The 20,470-nt window shown below is 33.6% G+C and overlaps 2 protein-coding genes across 5 annotated transcripts in view; both read left to right on the top strand.

Annotated features, from left to right (window-relative positions):
* Positions 1-3,750, top strand: part of LOC129318679 (ribonuclease MRP protein subunit POP4-like) — a 36,491-nt gene extending 32,741 nt beyond the window's left edge. The window contains exon 8 of the mRNA XM_054963578.1: positions 2,870-3,750. The gene's annotated coding sequence lies outside the window, so the exon portion shown is untranslated. The remainder of the gene's footprint in view (positions 1-2,869) is intronic.
* A 6,851-nt stretch (positions 3,751-10,601) lies between these two features.
* Positions 10,602-20,219, top strand: LOC129318623 (actin-related protein 2/3 complex subunit 2A-like). Of its 4 annotated transcripts, XM_054963481.1 has the most exons (11): positions 10,604-10,817; positions 11,070-11,132; positions 12,214-12,280; positions 12,398-12,605; positions 13,829-13,998; positions 16,572-16,649; positions 16,827-16,959; positions 17,044-17,135; positions 18,348-18,404; positions 19,405-19,476; positions 19,592-20,219. In XM_054963481.1, the coding sequence occupies exons 1-11, from the start codon at positions 10,756-10,758 to the stop codon at positions 19,646-19,648; spliced, it is 1,059 nt and encodes a 352-aa protein (XP_054819456.1). In that variant the 5' UTR covers positions 10,604-10,755; the 3' UTR covers positions 19,649-20,219. The 4 variants fall into 4 exon arrangements, with proteins under 4 accessions (XP_054819453.1, XP_054819456.1, XP_054819457.1 ...); XM_054963478.1 differs by having other exon boundaries at positions 10,602-10,817; positions 16,827-17,135; XM_054963482.1 differs by lacking the exon at positions 11,070-11,132 and having other exon boundaries at positions 10,605-10,817.
* The last annotated feature ends 251 nt before the right edge of the window (positions 20,220-20,470 follow it).

Here is a 20,470-nt window from a genome sequence, read left to right as displayed (position 1 = left end):
AGCATTGGAGACAGAATTATTTTAAAAAATGATAATTGGACGTGAGACTGTTAATATTGTTAGCGCTTATGCGCCGCAAGTCGGGACAGAAGCCAGTCTTAAGGAATTATTTTTGGGAGGATCTGGAGGGTTGATTCGACACATATCACAGAGAGTGAAAAGATTTTTATTGGAGAGACTTTAATGGGCATGTCGGGAGGGAAGCTGGTCAGTATGCGAGGGTGCATGGTGGTTTTGGTTTTGGAGAGCTAAACAATGAAGGACAAACTCTTCTTGATTTCTCATTGGCGTATGATTTTAAGATTGCCAACACTTGTTTCAAGAAAAGAGATGAGCATCTCATCACTTACAAAAGTAGAGCCTCAAGGTCACAGATTGATTTTCTTTTAGTTAGGAACACAGATAGAAAACTTTGTAAAAATTGTAAGGTGATCTCCGGAGATGCTGTAACGACACAACATAGGGTCCTAGTCCTTGATGTGTGTATTATGAGTAAAATCCAAAAACGTCGACAAGTAGTAACACCAAGGATTAGGTGGTGGCAATTAAAAGGTGAGAAGCAAGATATTTTCAAGCGAAATCTTTTGGATAAAGGACTTTGGGATTCTCAGGGAAGTGCTAACATCATATGGGAGGATATGGCTAAAAAGATAACGGAGGTTGCAAAAGTAGTTTTGGGGAGAATCGAAAGGTTTCTGGTCCGAGAGATAAGGAGTCTTGGTGGTGGAATAATAGTGTACAGGACAAAATCAAGTATAAGAAGAACTGTTTTAAAGCCATACATTTGTGTAACAATGAGGAAAATTGGGAGAGGTACCGTATGGCTAAGAAGGAAACTAAGAGAGCTGTGGGTGAAGCTCGTTCTAAAGCTTTTGAAGAATTTTATAAGAACCTTGAGACGAAGGAAGAGAGCAAAATATTTATAAGATTGCCAAGAGTAGGGAAAGAAAATCAAGAGATCTAGAACAGGTAAGGTGTATTAAGGATGAAGAGGGAAGAATTTTAGTTACAGATGATGAAATTAAAATAGATGGGAGACTTATTTTCTAAACTTTTCAATGATGGAGAGGATTCATCTAGTAACTTGGAGGATTTAGTAACTGGTGAAGGAGAACAAAATTTGTCATTCTATCAAATAATACGTGATAAGGAGATAAAGGAAGCTCTTAAGAAAATGGCAAATGGTAGAGCCAACGGACCTGATTGTATATCTATCGAAGCGTGGAAATGTTTAGGTGAAGAAGGGGTGAGATGGTTAACTAAGTTATTTAATGTGATTTTACCGGTCCAAGAAAATGCCTGATGAGTGGAGGAGAAGTACATTAATTCCTATTTATAAAAATAAAGGAGATATTCAGAATTGTACTAACTATAGAGGGATTAAATTCATGAGCCACACAATGAAATTGTGGGAGAAAGTAATTGAGCACAGGTTGAGATTGGAGACAAGTATTTCTAAGGATCAATTTGGTTTTATGCCAGGTAGATCAACTACAGAGGCGATTTATCTACTAAGGGGATTAATGAAAAAGTATCGTTGTAAAGATAAAGATCTACACATGATTTTTATTGATTTGAAAAAAGCTTATGATCGTATACCAAGAGAAGTGCTTTGGAAAGCGTTGGAAAAAAAGGGAGTACGGATTGCTTATATTAAAGCCATACAAGATATGTATGAGGGGGTAAAAACTCGTATAAGAACGCCTAGTGGTCAAACAAAGGATTTTCCTATAAAGATTGGACTACATCAGGGATCATCTCTGAGTCCTTATTTGTTCAACTTGATTTTAAATGTTTTGACGGAACATATTCAAGAGGAAATCCCGAAATGTATGCTCTTCGCGGATGATATAGTTCTTATAGCAGAGACAAGAGAAGAGGTTAGTTGCAAACTTGAGTTATGGAGGAGGACATTGGAGTCGAAAGGTTTTCGTCTGAGTAGAAGTAAGACGGAATATTTATATTGTAAATTTGATAAAGGATTATTCGACAATAATTTGGAAGTGAAATTGGGAGATCAAATTATACCTCAAGTGAAAAGTTTAGATATTTGGGAGCCATTATTCAAAATGATGACGAAATCAGTGGAGATATTTCACATAGAATTCAAGCTGGGTGGTTTAATTGGAGAAAAGCTAAAGGAGTTATTTGTGACCGTAAGGTGCCTAATAAACTTAAAGGAAAGTTTTATCGCACTGCTATCAGACCGGCAATGTTATATAGTAGTGAATGCTGGGCTCTAATGGGACAGCAAGAGAATAAAGTTGAAGTAGCAGAGATGAGAATGTTATAATGGATGTGCGGACATACACGTAAAGATAAAATTCAAAATGAGCACGTACGCGAAAAAGTGAAGGTGGCACCTATTGAGGAAAAAATGGTAGAAAATCGGTTGAGATGGTTTGGGCATGTACAAAGAAGACCAAGGGAAGCACCAGTGAGAAGAGTGGAACATATAACTTTGAGTTCGATTAAGAGAGGTAGAGGAAAGCTTAAGAGAACACTCTTGGAAGTTGTTAAATGCGATTTCTTAATTAATAATATTCCTAAAAGCTTGATAAATGATAGAGCACAATAGTGTCTTGCAATCCATGTAGCCGACCCCACCTAATGGGATAAAAGCTTGTTGTTGTTGTTGTTGTTGTTATAGCCTATATATTAAACACCATTATTATATATGAAACTGATTTTTTTATAATGATGTTTAAGGTGTTTTTATTGCCCAACTTTTGAACTCTCTACCTATAAAGGGTAGTATTTGAACTTTTAGGCTTTCTCTCTTCTTCTATCACACTACTTCTTTTGTGCTGTTGCTTGAGTTTATTTTGTGAACAAAATGACTCATTTTGTGTCCCTCTACATTTTACAGGAAGAGTTTGTTTAATATTGGAGACCTTCTGCTCGATCAATCCGGTGTGGCGGAATAACTCTTAAAAATAGTGTTTCAGCATGACTCAAACTTTGATTTTTCCCGTTGTTGCCAATGATCTTAAAAGCTACTTTTAGCATGTTGTCTTATTTAGTGGTACTAAACTTGGTGTGTTTGGACCCGGTGGGGGTGCATGGTGAGGCTATGAGTTTCGATAATGTTTATGAACATAATTGGGTGTTGGGGCATATGTGAGTACAAAAACATATGCTAAAATAGGCAATGGTAAATATGAACACCAACAATGTCAAATTTGCTCCAAATTCAAGCTCACTTAAGACCTCATAGGCACATCATTTTAGATGTAAAGTCTTGGGATGAATACCACATTGGTAATGGAAGAACTTGGGGAGAGGATCTTGACAAAGGGGGATAGCATGAGCATTGAGTTTAACTCACATTGATAGTTGGCCACAACCATCCAATGTGGTGATTCAAATTGATGGCGAGCGACATGTGGATGTGCTGTTGTTGAACGTGTTTCCCAGAGACTCCTTCAGCTTTCACACATCTTGGTTTTTCGCCTCAGATATGTACATGTATGTCAGACCTATAATTTTACTAAATATATGGGTGCTGAAGTAAGGAAGGACGTGTGTGTTTACATATAATAGTGCAGTAGGTAAAGAATAAATTGCTGTCGGAAAGTGTTTATTCTTATTATATGATCCGTACAATATTATGTTTTGTTAGAAGTTTTCTGGACTGGAATGCATAGCATTTGGTGTCATGATGGAAACAATGATGGCTGCCCGATATTGTTTGTGTTTGATTTTCAATTTATATTTTAAAAAAATACATTTGGAGGATCCAACTTCACATCCCAGAGGTGGTTTGAATGTACTTTTAAAGATTACTCAAACAAGTCAATTGTATTTAGTGATATTCTAAGAGCATGCTAAGCCATTTACAGTTACTGGAAAATTTATTTGAAAAAAAAAACCATTTCAAGGCTTTTATTTCAGGACTGCGCTGGCCACCAAAGCAAAGCTTTGGAATTGTACATTGTGCTTATAAAAAAGAATGCGGCAATAGTTTTTATATTCCCATTGTTTGAATGAAATTGAATTAGCGTTCAATTTTATATTAAGACTGGAATGCAATGTTAAAAAAAAAAAACTTAGATCATGATGTTTTCGAGACTGAAATTTTTTTACCATTACTCATGTTAGTGGTGTTTCAAATGCTTTTTAAGATGGGGTGCAATAGTTGGCAATATATTAATTGAATATATGTTACTTGCAAAACCTATGATCAATGTGGGGTTATGATATGTTTTCAAGACTGAAAAAATTTCACAACATAAAGTTTCGATCATATTTAAGAGTCTTATTTTCAAGAAAAATATAGCAGAATACTTGGAAAAAAAATCCCATGGTCTCCAAATCATATCCAGATTTTCCTTCATGATTTTAACATACAACAACACAAGTTTATGTCTTGATAACTTCTCTTCTTTCATAAACTAGAATAGCTCAAATAGCACAGAAAAATGATCTACAACAATCACAAAAAAAGTGTTGCATCAATATGTCTCTTCTTTTATGTACCAGACCACTTTATTTGCTACAAATATTTGTCTAGGCCATGCAAGGCAATGTCTGTTTAACTCAATAATACCACATGTTTTTGATCATCAGAATCACAATCACCTTTTCTAAATAATGCAAATGCAAATTTTCTCGCGATCATTCACTATGTTATATCATGTAAACAGCTCAAAAGCAAGTATATCGCCGTAAACAAATTAAATGAGTAAAAAACTATGCCATTCAAGTTGTGATTTGTATAAAAGGATGAAAAAAAAAAGCTTATATCAAGCTACGAGGTCATTATTCTTTCCCCAAAAAACTAGCTTAGTAGGGTGCGTAGTACATCTATATATATATATATATATATTTCAGAACTCTCCTCAAATCTTTCTGATGTGAGATGTAACAGTTTTTTCAACCAATTCATGATGCTTTCATCATAAGTGGCCCATTGAAAGAGTCCACTAGCTAGGTAAACCTAGGATTGGTTTTGATATCACTTTGTCACATAACCATTATCCTCTTTCCAAAATGTTAGTTTAATGGGATGTGTAGCATTCGCTTATATATTCAGGAACCTCCCCAAATCCTTCCAATATGAGATATAAGAACTAGTTCAGCTTAAGATAAAGTTATAGGAACACAAAAATTATAGGAAAACAAGAGGTTGAGTGCAAAATAACTCTTGCCAGTTCACTTTCTACCAGGGACCTTGGCAGCCTGCTTGTTCCTCTTCTTAATGCCAGATCTGGCAACTTTGAGGCTCCTATGAGTGGCACTCAACCTTTCAAGGGCTGCCTTCACATGGCTAAAACTATCCTGCCATAATTAGAAGTCTAAGACTCATTGTTTTCGTGGGAGACAATAAATGACTATATTTATCAATAATTATTTAAGCATATATATATATATATATATATTGTTGGTTTGTTCATAGTTCCTAGAACAAACAAATGGGGGTATGGATTGTAGTTATTGCGTCATGAAATTTATCAAAGACATAGTCAAAGACGCTCTGTCCACAATTCCCAACGAGGTATATATCTTCGAGCTTGACTTTATTCATTTTAACAATCTAGATTTGACATCTAACTTGACTTTATTGTGGTGGTTTTGCAGAGGGTACTATGAGGACAAATATTGCAAAACATTTTCTAAGGATCGAATGGAAGAAATCTTTAAAGAGTTGGCAATGACTATTCACCAATAGTGGATGATGGCAAAATATAAGTAAGCACAGGTAGCCAACAATTGTAAATAGGCATTTCATAAGTTTAGGATTCTGACTCTGACTTTGGTTTTTGCTTTATTTTGGCCACTTGTTTTCAGACATACTTGGACAATTTTAAGTTTTTAACATGTAAATAGGTTCTGGATTGGATATAATATTGGAACTGATGTTGGATATTGGAATTGATTATCCATTTAACAACTCTTTCAAGTAAATCACCATGGATCACCTTACATCATACCCCTAAAGTTGCTGAGTCATTCTCATGAAAAACTCTTTTTAGATAGGTATTTCAGATTTTGTTTAATAGTTATCAACATTGTCTAAATTGTGTTTTGATTATGTGTTGTTATTTTCTTCATTTTTGCGCCTTTTCCCTTGTCTATATGTATTGTAATGTAAATTTACCTCATGGCCAGTCTCTAAATAATCAATGGCGTCCTCATTGTTTTTCTGCTACATTACACATTGATGGAAGCTTTGGCTTGGATTTTATTCTTTGCATGCATGTGCTTCGAGGCAGCTTAATTTATTTTTTGGAATAAATGATGTATTCAGGCCACAAGTAGTACTGTATTAAAAGAACCAGAGGGCAATTAATTTCTTGGAAAAAAACAAGATGAAGAATGAGGTTTCATTTACCGATGAAGAGACAATGCAAGTATTATTGCATTTTATGATGATTTACGTTTAAGTTTTGAAATGAGCATGTGGAATTTTTGAGCGATTGACCAATAGATTCCTTCTAACTCCTTTTATGGCCCCAGTTAGATGTTTAAGTTCTTTGAACTCCTGCGGAATTACAGTTTTGAAGTTATACCTTTTTTACGCATTTACTTAATATGGTCTATAAATGAGCTGTCTTTGGTCAAGTTGATCTCATCCATGCTTCGGTGGGAAACTCATATCTATTTTTTTGAGATATATTTGTTGATACATATATTGTTTACATTTAATTGAGGCTTAAGACTTGACATTGCGTGAATTTGGTATTAAATGTTTGCCTAATGAAGTTTGTACCAAGTGAAATTTTGTTTTATCTGTTTGAATCATGATACGAAGGGTCTAATAATAGTACTCCATCCATCCAACAATTCCATCATCCATCCATCCATCCATCCATCACATCTATCTATACATTCATCCCTCCCTCCCTCCCTCACATCCATCCATCCATCCATCCATCCATCCATCATCGACATATTTACATGCATGCATCCAGTACACAAACACACCCATCCATCTATCCCTCCCTCCTTCCATCCATCCATCTATCACTTCCATCCATCCTATACATACATGCATCCATCCAATTTTGGCAAAAACACAAACATTTCAAGCAATAGAGCATGAGCCATTATCTATTATCGAATTTTATCACAAAAACTCACTTTACAAAGTAACCAAATAATATAGTACATGAGTAAAAACAAAGTTCAAATGCTTAAGAAATTATGCAAATGCAGAACCTCTTATTTTCACATCAGCATAAACTAGGTTTGAATGCAAACACTTTTTTATAAGTGGGTATTTGCCTAATTTTTTATATATATTTTTCACCATTTTATTTATTAAATAATGCATGAAAAAATGATAAATATAGATAAAGGGCCTCACATAATACTTTTGGTTTTTTTTTTTTTGGAGAAACGCGGCCAAAATAACAGGAACATGACTTAAAACGCAAAATCTAAGAGATAAGTCCAAAAGAAATTCTTCAACCACAAAAAAGCCTGTGAATACTTTATCTACTCACGAACATAATCTACCATTAGAGTTGGGAATAAACCTAATTTGAATAGGCTCAAACTCGAACAAACCTGAGTCTTAAAAAAGCATGAATAGTTAAGCCCGGCCTGAATATCTGAATTTTATTTTAAAATTTATTTTTAATTAAATTTTTAACTTTAAAATTAATTATTTTATTTTATAAAAAATATAAAATATTATTTTTGATACTTCAATAATGTATGGGATTCAATAATGTATGGGATTCAAATATATGATATTTTAGCATAAAATGATTTAAAACTTAAAAAATTAATTAATATTTATTATATTTTATATATTTTTTAAAAATAAATTTTTTATTTGGGTATTCAAGCTTATTTAGACTATAAAATAATTATAATTTTTTAGAGTCTGGTCCTAAATTTTTTCAAGCAGATTTAAGCTAGCCCGTTGGGCTTGATTTAAATTACTGACTTTACCAAAATTTACTACCATGGTGATTCCAAAGTTCCTCAACATGATTTTTTGTGACGAATGATAGTACAAGTCTTCACTCTTCGCCACACGCAGACAATAACAGGCCTCGCTCTTCTCCCACGCGTAAACAACTAAACGAACAAGGAACCTTCGGTCTTTGACCGCACGTGGGCATAATTCAACTCGGCTCGATCATGGGTGAATGCGAAGCCCAGAATGCATGACAAGCTTTGATTTAATATTTAATATATAATATATTTTAAATCAGGTATTAGCAAATCAGATGAGGTTAAGCGTGATATATCTAGATTCCAAGCCCAAGAGGGATGAATTTAAAACGCAATAAGAGATCAGCCCAAAAGAAATTCTTTGACCACAGAAAGGCCTGTGAACACTTCGTCTGCCTAATTTTTTTTATATATTTTTGACCATTTTATTTATTAAATAATGCATGAAAAAATGATAAATATAGATAAAGGGCCTCACATAATACTTTTGGTGTTTTTTTTTTTGAGAAGTGCAGCCAAAAAATAACAGAAACATGCCATAAAACGCAAAACCTAAGAGATAAATCCAAAAGAAATTCTTCAACAACAAAAGGCCCGTAGATATCAAAAGGCCTGTAAATTTTTTTAAATAGGTTCAGGCTAGCCTGTTGAGCTCGATTTGAATTACTGATTCTATCAAAATTTATTACTATGGTGATTCCAAAGTTCCTCAACATGATTGCTTGCGAAGAATGATAGTACAAGTCTTCATCACATGCAGACAATTACAGGCCTCGCTCTTCTCCCACGGGTAAACAACTAAACGAACAAGGAACCTTCGGTCTTTGACCACACGTGGGCATAATTCAACTCGGCTCGACCATGTGTGAATGTGAAGCCCAGAATGCATGACAAGCTTTGATTTAATATTTAATATATTTTAAATCAGGTATTAGCAAATCAGATGAGGTTAAGCTTGATCTATCTAGATTCCAAGCCCAAGAGGGATGATTTTTTTTTTTTACCAAACAAGAGGGATGAATTTAAAACGCAATAAGAGATCAGCCCAAAGAAATTCTTTGACCACAGAAAGGCCTGTGAGCACTTCGTCTGCCCGTGGACGTAATTCAACTGGCCTGATCATGTGTGAATGTGAAGCCCAAATGCGTGACAAGCTTTGATTTAATATTTAATATATTTTAAATCAGATATCAACAAATCAGATGAGGTTAGGCGTAATCTATCTAGATTTTAAGTCCAAGAGGGATGGATTTATTATAAATAGACCTTTTAAAAACCTCTAAAATCATCCAATTTAATATCCGAAGATTAAGAGACATATTACTTAGTTTAGAGGAGTTCTTTCAAGCAAAAAAGTTTCTCTCTTCCGTTCTTTACATGCTATCTATGTTGTTATTTGGGATTTTTAGTTTGCACTTTGCACCTTATGAGTTGTTTCAAAACTCTCAATCAAAATAGGAAGTAGCTAAGTTCAAATGAATTTTTCTCTTCTCTTAATGTCAAGCTTATGTAAACTTATTATTTTACTAAAATTTACTTATTAAATTATTTAGAAAAATTATCAAAGTTAGTAATGCGACTTATTATTTTACAAATAATTATTTATTAAATTATTAATGGGGATTTGTTAAAAAAATTATTACGCGCTAGTTTTTATAAATGTTAACTTATTTTTATTACCAAAAGTTTATTTGTAAAATAGCTTTGTGAATTTTTTATTTTACTAAAATTTACTTATCAAACTAGTAAGAAAAACTGTCAAAGTTAGTAATGGAACGTGTGTCACAAATAAATACTTGTTAAATTATTAATGGGTACTTGTTGAAAAAAATTAATTTCCATTCGTTTTTATAAATGTTTGCTAAAATAATTTGATAAATAAATTTTAATAAAATAACAATTTAACACAAGCTTTTGACAAGTAAGCATTTGATAATAAAAATAATTAAATAGTTATAAAAGATGATGCATATCAAAACTTTTAATTAGTTCCATTGATAATTTAACACCCTATCATTTATAAAATGACAAATAACTATTAAATTTCTAACAATTATTGTTTTGGAAAGTGAAAACAAAGTTGCTAATATATACACAAGTTTGCATTATATATATTGCCAGTTTAGTGGGTAGCATTTTTTTTTTCCTTTTTTTTTTTTGTGATTAAGAGGTTGTCAAATTAAACCTCCCATTGGCCATCACCCTGGCTACTGCTGGCAGTGCTCCATCTATTGGTGATAGTAGAGGATTTTTTAAAAAAAAAATATAAATGAGGGGTAATTTTGTAATTTCACAATGAATTTTAACTAAATTTTGGTCATTTGGTCCTCTGCAGTAATTTTAAAATCCTGTGATTTGTTTGTGAATATGCTGCTACAGTTCATCGTGATTTTCCCAATGGCACCCAATGCGAAAGGTGAATCAATGCGACAGGGCATACATATGATTATCAAAGGGAGGACGACAAAAAACCCAAAAGGATAAATTAATAAATTTGCAAACTTATTTCTTACTTTTTATAATTTTATGGTGATAAATTTATAATTTACTTTTTTAATTTTTAATTTAATTTAATTTATTTTTTATTAAAATTTAAACAATAAATTATAAATTTATTAAAATAAAGTTATAAAGTTGAAAAATAAACTTATTAATGTTAGAGTTGACACCGTAGACCGGATTTAAATTTATCGGCACTTGGAGCTCTCAGTCATTCTCCCTTTTCAATTTTGATAGCGGTCTGAATCCCAAACGTCAAGGAAAGAATCCCCTGGCTGTTGCTCTCTGCTCTTTTCCGTACCTGATTGGAGCACCCACATTTGATTTCGATTTTGCCGAAGGAAATCGATGATACTTTTGCAGTCTCATTCAAGGTTTCTGCTTCAGACCTTGATGAATCGGGTTCAACAGTGAGTCCTCTTATTGTTCTATCTATTCAATTTATGTATTCGCCTTTTGTTCTAAAGCAATGGGCGTTTCGGTATATTATTTGTTTTTGAATGATTCATTTTTTTGCAGTATAATTATGTTTTTCAGAAATTGTTTTGCTCCCTATGAAGATTATATAAATATTTGTAATTTCAGTTTTTATAAGACTGATAAGTAGAATATGGTCAACGTTCACGTAACTTCATGTCGTGCTTTGTTCTCTGGTTTCACAGTTGCTTTTTGGAAGGCTATTTAGGTTTCATATGCGTTGAAATGAAGATTTTATTGAATCCAAGGTTTTTACGCACTATTTTCCTGTAGATATTTTTTACACTATAAGGGTACAGGAGGTTATTCCATGTATAATTGCATTCATAAATCAACTTTGAACCTTTATAAAATAGAAACACGCATCTTGTATCCTTTTCAATTGGTGATAAGATCATGAAGTATGGGAATCATGTTTTGTACTGAGAATTGTTTTATAGTATAGTGCCTCCTAGTGGATATTGTAAATACGGTTCAAAGGTTTTGGATAGAAAAGGAAGGAATAACATTGTCGCAATGCATAGTTTTTTGCTGTGATTTGGAACATTTGTTTGGAATGAAATCCATGTATCTTTAGGAGTGTTTGTTTGTCTTAAGATCCCTTGCGGAATAGAAAATATTTTGTGTTCTCTCTTGGTGTGGCTTTTTAAAATGACTCACTTTATAGATATTTAAAGGGATAATATGGAGGGGATCCACTCAGACTCAGGACATGACCATGACACGATAAAATTTTTACTGTCCATTTATATTTTGAGCAAGCAGCAGCGTGCGTAAAATGAGGTTCTACATGGGTTATACCTGGACACTGTTTGATTTTGGAGTAACAATGCTTCGTAGGTAGAGGGGTTGGGCAGCTTGGCTGCATGATCATGTTTCTATCTTTTATTTTTATCTGTTTTTATTTTTAATTAAGTGCTTCATCTTAAGAGGGTTAGAGGACATTTCATCCTCCTTGTGTTTTATATTTTTTTTCCTTACTATAATTTCTTCTCTTATGGAAAAAACGAGCTAAATTAAAGGGTTTGCATGGAGCTCACTTTGTCTACAGCTGTACTCTAATTTGGTGGGAAAGCTATCTGTTATAAATAAGAAGGCCTTATAGCATGTATATTGGTCAGTTAAGGGTGTAAAAAGTCAATTTGGATTCCAGATCATAATACTGTTGTGTGGTGATGTATATTCCTATTATATGATGATAGAAATCCTCTCGTTCTGGTTGTTTCTTACCTGCCTCTTACTAATAAAATTATCATGATGCAAACTTTTGTAATTTTGATGATCAGTAACACAATAACACAAATGTTATATGTCATATTGATACTACAGTCTTGAAAAAGGTGTTGAACTGGACTACCACTGGTTTGAGTTTGATGATTTTCGATATCATATTCAGGTAAATCCATCAAATCTTCAATTTATGTTTAAATTTGATACTTGATAGTTTTCGTTAGGTGGAGTTAGTGTTTGACAGTTTTGCATTTAACACCTGACAAAGCAAAAATGATTGTAGGTGACTATAAAGAATCCACATATTTTGTTGTTATCGGTATCCTTGCCTATCCCTCCTCCAGAAACAATTTTCTTGGGTGGACTTCCTTTTGGAGCCATAGAAGCAATAAAAGCTGCATATGGCACGCTTGTACAAATACTTGATCCTCCAAGGGATGGCTTTAACCTCACATTAAAAATAAATCTTTCTAAGCTTCCAACGAATCAAGGTATGCTGATATTTCTTATAATATAACATCATACACTTGCTATGTGCTAAGACTTTTTAAGTGAGACCAGAGAGGGGGGGGGGAGAGAGGGAATGCTCTAAAGGATTGCTTGCTTCTGTTGATCATATGATCTCAATACACAGATACTGTTATAACAAACTAACTGATAAGTTACGGCTAAGAATATAATAACCCTTTTACACTCTAATATAGACATTGCCATTATTTTAAAAATTTTGTTTTGTTGATCTGTTATGTGGAAGCCTTTTCCTCTTGAGCTATTGGTAGGGGCTTAAAACAAATATGAAGGAAAAGGAAGAATCAATTGAATTAAATAGAGCAAGAATCTCACTCTATTGAACTTAATAGCCAAACAGGAGAATCTGCAAGGGAAACAAGTTTTACTACTCAATCATATCCTGCTGTGATAAACGCAAGGATATTTATAACCAGAAATTACAATTAAACAAATCAAATAATGCAGAATATTAACCTAAAAGTCAGGAAATAACTGACTAGCAAATGGGTACCTCACTAACAGAGTTAAGGTCCAATTATTCAGCTACTAACAGCAAAGAAAAATGATAATGAATTAAAATAGTTAAAAATAACAGCAAGAAATTAATTTAAATCGGATAAATCCCTCACAATCTGCATAACAGCATCAGATTCTGTTATCTTCCTCCTCTTTCTGTGTTGATAAGTGGTTATGGGTCTGTTATGCTGACTTGGACCCTTATCAGCTAAAAAATTATTTGTTGTTGCCTGCTGCATGTGCTACTCGTAACAAAGTTGTGTACAGTGAATGAAGAGTAAGCTACACTTCCAAGACACCCCAATTACACATCTCTTCTACCTACTTTGAAAATCTATATTTCAGTTCTTTTTCAGGCAATACAAAGATTTGCTATGCGGACCTCTCTCACTGCAAAAGATAAGCTATAATTACAGTTGTACTGACTGAAATATTTTATATCCATTATTCATATTATATAACAAGTATCACATATATATTGACCATTACAAAAATAATTAATTTTGTAAAGAAGAGGGTCCTAGGCAATAACCCTGATCTATATTGGGCAAGTTCTACCCTTTCAGTTTAAAATCAGTTTTATGATCAAATTGCTATAATTTTATTTTCAATTATTCAGCTGTTAGTGTGTGTGTTTTCTTTTTTCTTTTTTGACATTTTGCGATTTGATGATATTGATCTTTTGCAGATCAAAGATATGCTTTTTTGCTGAAAGTTGCATCGGTTAGGGAGGTGGTACTAGGTGCACCACTGAGAGTAATTCTAAAACATCTCGCTACAAGAACTGTTGCTCCTGACTTGAGTCCACTTGTTGCCCTTGTGCATCGCCCAAATGAGTCTTTCTTTCTTGTTCCTCAGGTGTAAATACTAGACACTAGTTTCTATTAATTTGGTTCATTGCTTTTTGGATTGTTAAATTTACTCTCTTGATATTTTTTTCCTTGCTACCCTAGTAAAATTCCGTTGCTTGTACTTGTGTACAATTGTAAATTTCTTGGACAGGAGAATATAAGTAATAGTGCTGAAGACAGCAATTTATTTCCAGAAAAGTAGAGAGAGAGAGAGAGAGAGAGAGATGAAAACTGAGCCACTTTCTTTTTGAGAAGGATTGCTTATCTTCCATCACTGTAATTATTTTCTCATTTCATTTATTATTCTGTGATAAAAAAAGGAAAAACAAATCAAAGATTGTAAATCCTTCTGCATGTGTCTAATGCTAACAGTGAAATCCCTGTGTAGTCCTCGAAGCTTTGACAATTCAGAACAATTAAATTTTCTTGTGCTAGAGAAAAAAGCCATACCTGAGCCTGTGTTATCTGGTTCAATGACATTTCTGTGAAAGAAGCCCCTTTGATGAAATAGTCCAGAGTGTGATCCTTATCACCCTTATTCTTTATAATTCTTCTAACAAACATTAACTGGAGGATGTGTGTTAGAGACTATTATATTGCTAGGTCTAGGTCTACACCTGATAGCTTAAGCTTTAGGGAAACAGATTCCTTGTCATTATACAAGAGAGACAACATCATAAATTTATCCTTGAAAATTCTGTCAGTTTGCTCCAATCATAAGCACCAAGCTGCCGCAGGTATTGCTCAAGTCCATAGTCAAGCCTCCTTAGTATTCCCAGTGCCTCTTAAGTGATCTGGCCAAACTTTGTTTACATTTGCAGGACATATCGTACTTCTCCACAAGTGCTGAAAAAGCCCACACAAGAGGTGCTGTGCACCTGAATAGAATAGCCAATTGGTTCTTTCTCCTGACATGTGAAATGTTCTGATATAGTCCAGACACTTGTCATACTTTTACTTAACTCTCCACTATCCAGATTCCAGAAGTGAGTTACTTGTGGAATAAACTCTTCGGTCCAGACACTTGTGGAATGCACTCATCTTGAAGGAAATATTTTCTTCATTGATTGTGTTTTGAGATAGAATTGTGAATATCCTATGTGGATTCCCTTCAGTGGTTGGAACAGGGATTTTTGAGGAAACCGCTTTATTTGAAATTAAAGAGATTGGACAGCTCTATTCAACATTGGTAGGGTACAGTGTTACCAGTTGTTTGAATCCCAGGGAATGACAATGGTTTGATTTTTAGAGATGCCAATTTAGGGATGGTTTTACATGTTGCACTCCAAACCCTAGCCAAAAGGATGGCTCTTATACGCTCGTAGGTGACTGTGTTCTGTTTTGAACCAATATTGTACTTTCTGGTTTTAAAAGGCTTGTTGTTGTTGTTGTTGTATTGTACTTTCTGGTTAAGAGTATCTTAACCTCTAGCTAGTTATAAATTGTTCTCTTTATTATTTTTTTTTTTTTGCTCTATCAAGAAACAAATAAATACTAGTGTCTGAATCAACTGAGCATATACCGCTGTTGTGATGCCATGCCATTTCTTTTTTGAGATGCCGTTCACACCTGCAAGTATAGTCTGTCCCTTGTAGTTTTTCTCTGGGAAGGTATCATTCAAGGACCACAGAGAATATTTAATATCAATCAAGGACCAAGAGATTCTGAAATATCACTGTAGGACCAGGGGACTGATTTGAAAATAATTTTACATAGGAAAAGACTATAATACCCCTGCTTTTCTTTTTTCTTTTTAACTTGTCAATTAGCAAATGATTTCTTGTTAAATGCAAATGGGCATTTGTTAATTAATGAATGGCTACTTGTTAAAATATAATTTACATTTATCCATTTCCACAACCAAACTCTTTTAGATTCTTGAACTTGTCAATTAGCAAATAGCGTTTTGTTAAATACAAATGTGTACTTATTAATTAATGAATGACTACTTGTTGAAACATGATCTACACTTGTCCCTTCCCACAATCAAGCTCTTTGAGATTCTTAAATTTGTCAATCATCAAATGGTTTTCTTGTTAAATGCAAATGAGTATTTGTTAATTAACAACTACTTATTGAAACATTATTTGTGTTTGTCTTTTCCCATAATCAAGCTCTTTTAAATTTTAAACTTGTCAATTGGCGAATGCCTTTTTGTTAAATGTGAATGACTACTTATTAATGAAAAAAGAAAAGTAGGGGTGTTATAGTCTTTTCTCATCTAACATGATTTTCAAATTAGTTCCTTGGTCTTGCAATGATATTTCAGAATCTTTTGGTCATTGTTTGATGTTAAATCTTCTCTGCGGTCCTTAAATGATATTTTTCCTTTTTCTTTTGGTAAATTAGAAAATGGAGAGGAAAATAATGAAGTGATTCTTTAAATGTCAAAATAGAAGAATCTAATTTGTTTTGTATTTCAATTCTAATATCTCTTAAAGCATCTGCTGTCTTTTGGTTTGTTGATGTATAGTGTTGTGTGCTGACTCTATAGATCATTGCATTTAGTTGTTCACTGTTAATTATTTGAGAGGGAAGTAACCCTTCAGTTTAGATGATGAAATATCCCCTCTTTGACAGGCTGATAAGGTGATTGTGGTGTATCCTATGAGATTCAACGATTCCATAGACATTGTTCTCGCAACTTCCTTCTTGCAGGTAGAGTTTTTCAGCTAATGCTTCATCTCATTAGAGTTGCTGAGCTAAAAGATAATAGGGGAGATTGAGATAGAGAGGAAAACTTAACTTGAATCTTGAAAAGCTTTCTTGTATAGCATTTTACTCCTTTGTTGGGTGGTTCAATGGTTGAAACTCTAAATGTTTATTATAATTTAGGAATTTGTGGAAGCTAGGCGGACAGGTGGGCTATATAATGCCCCTCCTTGTTCATGGTCTCTTTCTCCTCCATCAGAACTGAAAGAAGCACCGGCTCATGCATTATCAGCAAATGCAGGATTTGTGACATTTGGTTCTTATTTTGAAAAATACTTTTGTTTGTTTATTTACGTCATTCATTTGCTGCTTTCACCACAATATGTGTTCGACTCTGCAGTTATCCTTCCTCGTCATGTACAAGGCCAGAAATTGGATCGTACAGTCTGGAATTTATCAACTTTTCACGCATATGTTAGCTATCATGTTAAGGTGTGTTTTCCTTGAACCAAATTAGTTTAATGGCTTATATCTTGTTTCAATCTTTTCACGGTGACAAAAAGCCTGAATTTCTCGTTAATATAGAGGTGAAGTGCATTGTTATTGATGGACAAGAAAGGCTACTCAAAGAGACAAAGTTACAATTAGGGACATTTGAGAATAATATAACAACAACAACAACAATAACAACAAGCCTTGTCCTACTAGATAGGGTCGGCTACATGGATTGTACAATGCCATTGTGTTTTATCATTAAATAAGAAAATAATGAAATAACTAAATTATTCACCTTATTTACAAGTCCAACACTGCTAGCACTCCCTCAAGCTGGTGAATGGATATCCTTCTTGCCAAGTTTGATGGTTAAGTTTTGAAAGACGACAACACTAGGTAATCCCTTGTTGACTACATTTGCGAGCTGGTCACTGAAAGAAACCTGACAATGTAGGCCATAAAGAGAAAAATAGTACTAGTGAAGACTAAATATAGTAAGAAAAATACTGGCTGATCATGAAATTCATGACAAATGAAGGCAATATATGGCGAAAGTTGTCTTAGTAGCAATTAAATGTACAAAAAGAATGTTTAGCAACAGCTAAAGTTCAACTAGAAAACGAAAAAGGGCAATGAAGGCCATTAATGGTGAAGGGTTACATCAATATAATGCATTGCACCATTATGGGTGCTCATCGAGTTGATAGGTCCCATGAACTCAGTTTAGCTTGGTCAATCCAATTGGGCCAAGCTAATTCTTGGGAAAAGGAGCAACCGGAGACAACTGGGCCTTTTCTTGATGCATGGCTTGGTTCATAGGGTCTTTTTTATTAAATGAATTATTTATTATTTATTTTGTTTTTCTTGATATCTCATTCAATAAGTTGATTCTTTTATCACTTTGAAGACTTTACCATTTTACTCAGTAAATTTTATTTAATATTTCAATTTAATTTATTACCTTCTCCCTTTGAACATAGATATCTTGTACTCATTATATTTGATAAGAGAGAATATTCTGATATTTGTCATAGATATACAAAGAAGGCCATCCTTTATATTGAAACTTAATTTGTATAGGGTCACAAGAATTAAGTCCACGAGTCCTAACCACTTGGTCATAAAGTTATATTACTACTATGCCAATGACTACTTTAACACAATAGCCAAAGCTATTAAACAAAAACCTATATGGTTGGCATTTTACAGTGCTCTGAAGGATTTATGCATACACGGATGCGGCGTCGAGTGGAGACCTTGATTCAGGTTAACTCACATTTTTCTCTCAGCTAATCATCCACTTTGGTAATGTCCAATTTGACCTGTGGGACTGGTTCTCATTAGTTAAATTTTGTATTTCTTCACCCATGTTATACTCTGCTGACAAAATGCTTAATTTAGCAAAAAATGTAATGAAATTGTGTTGGTCTAGTGGTTATCAAAGAATTTTTCACCTGGATCTATTTGATTGCTAAATAATGATTTATGATTAAAATTTAGGGTTAAAGACCATGTTTCTTTCATAAATATTTTTTTTTAAGAACGTTGGGCACCTCGTACTAAAAAGTGGAGTAATATTCTTCCTAAATAATTTTTTTTTCAGATGCAAAATTGTCCTTCCGTTGGAGATTCATTATCTTCTCCATTATTTGCTGACATGAATTAGTTGTATGGCCCACATGTAGTAATAACAAAGCATTTTGACCCATTTTGTTGCTAAAAGAAGCCCGGTTTCTGCCATTGTCACTTCCAGCCCCATTGGCCAATGTTAGGTGGTCAAAATAGGTTAGAATGCCTTACTATTACTGTGTATAGGCTCTACAATTATTTCATGTTAATAGATAATGGAGAAGATGATGGGTCTTTGGTGGAAGGGAGATTTTGCTCTTAAAAGAAAATCGTTTAGGTTTAATACAAGATGCCTAGCGCTCTTTAAAAAAAGTTTTGCAAAAAAATGGTCTTTAATTCTAAAATTTATGCCCCATAGAAATCCCCAGAAGATGGATTGAAGTCATTGAAGAAAGTGCTTGGAAGGACTGAAGTTGTTTTCGGCATCAATCCATGGTTCGATAAACAAAGCCTTTTTGCTTGTCGGGTTCAAGACTGTTTTATCACCCTTCACTGTTCTTCATCTTTATTTATTATAACATGTAATAGAACCTGCATTGCTATTTTGTCGGCACTAGATTGTGAAAAACCAGATTTTGAACTCTTCTTTAACTTTCTTTAGTGTAACATGTAATAGAACCTGCATTCTTTTTTGTAGACACTGGATCGTGCAAAACCAGATTTTGAGGATTCCAAGATAACATCACAGACCCGATCCTTCAAACGTCTGGTATGTTAATTGTTCCTGACTGAGGCATTTCGAAGTTCACATCAATGGTTTTCAATTAGCATTGCATTGATCATTATATTCTGTTTTCAAAACACAATGTCGTATGGGATTGTAGAGCCTCAAGGATTCAAAGTCAAGCAACAACTCATTTTCAAAAGGTGAAGCTCGATGAGAAAGCAGCCGTATGATTATTTTAGGTCAAACAATGAGAATCCAAGGAATTGCTGGTACATTTTTTGAACTAGGGTCTCCAACGTGCCTTTCTGTAATTTTTTTTTTCTGGTAATGTCCCAACATTGCAATTTCATTTTTCATTTTTCTTTGAATTATTGGCTTTTATATAAAATAAAGTACATTTTGATATTTTGAAGTTTCAAAATGATGAAATTTTGTATTTTTTACGTTTTTCAAAAATATGATATAATTATGATATTTTTCTTTAAAAAATCATAAATAATACAAAAATTTATCGTTTTGGGACTTTAAGATATCAAAATGTTTTTAATTTTATGTAGAAGTTAATGATCTAAAAAAAAAAAAATTGGTAATTTGGAGCATTACAAAGAATATTGAAAAACATACATTTGATGCCTCTAGTCCATATTTTTGTGGGCTGCCAGATGCTTGTAACTAGATGCTATGCTTCCTAGTGGATTCATACATTTCATATCTAGAATGTTTCAGATAATTGTAATTTATTCCTGTGAGTACGAGACAAGATAATTGACTAACTGAATTAGTCATTACCTCGTGCAATCTTGTCAGCATCCATGCAGTGTTACTTCGGTTGTAATTGTTGAAAGCACGCTGTGTATTTGCTAATGAGGTAACATTGGACCAAGTGTCTCCGGTTTGTTGAGGTTGAGGGATAGATATTTTGTAGTTCTCAAGCAAATTCTATTGGCAACCAAACTTTTTTTAAAAAAAAAAAATCAAAAGTCTCTTGCTCGTGTTATTTATCATGATCTCTGAAAAGTTCTGGACTGATATAGTA

Source organism: Prosopis cineraria, unplaced genomic scaffold (genome assembly GCF_029017545.1).
Source record: "Prosopis cineraria cultivar Desert tree isolate PC_DT_omini unplaced genomic scaffold, ASM2901754v1 PC8, whole genome shotgun sequence".
Taxonomy (NCBI): Eukaryota; Viridiplantae; Streptophyta; class Magnoliopsida; order Fabales; family Fabaceae; genus Prosopis; species Prosopis cineraria.
Note: the sequence above shows the minus strand (reverse complement) of the source record. Positions and strands in the feature narration are given on the sequence as shown.

Excerpts from the sequence above, each read along its gene's own strand:
- LOC129318623 (XM_054963478.1), top strand. The coding sequence starts at position 10,756 with ATGATACTTTTGCAGTCTCATTCAAGGTTTCTGCTTCAGACCTTGATG. Across the intron at positions 10,818-11,069 it reads TTGATGAATCGGGTTCAACA|TTGCTTTTTGGAAGGCTATT; the intron begins GTGAGTCCTCTT and ends CTGGTTTCACAG. Across the intron at positions 16,650-16,826 it reads TCGCAACTTCCTTCTTGCAG|GAATTTGTGGAAGCTAGGCG; the intron begins GTAGAGTTTTTC and ends ATTATAATTTAG.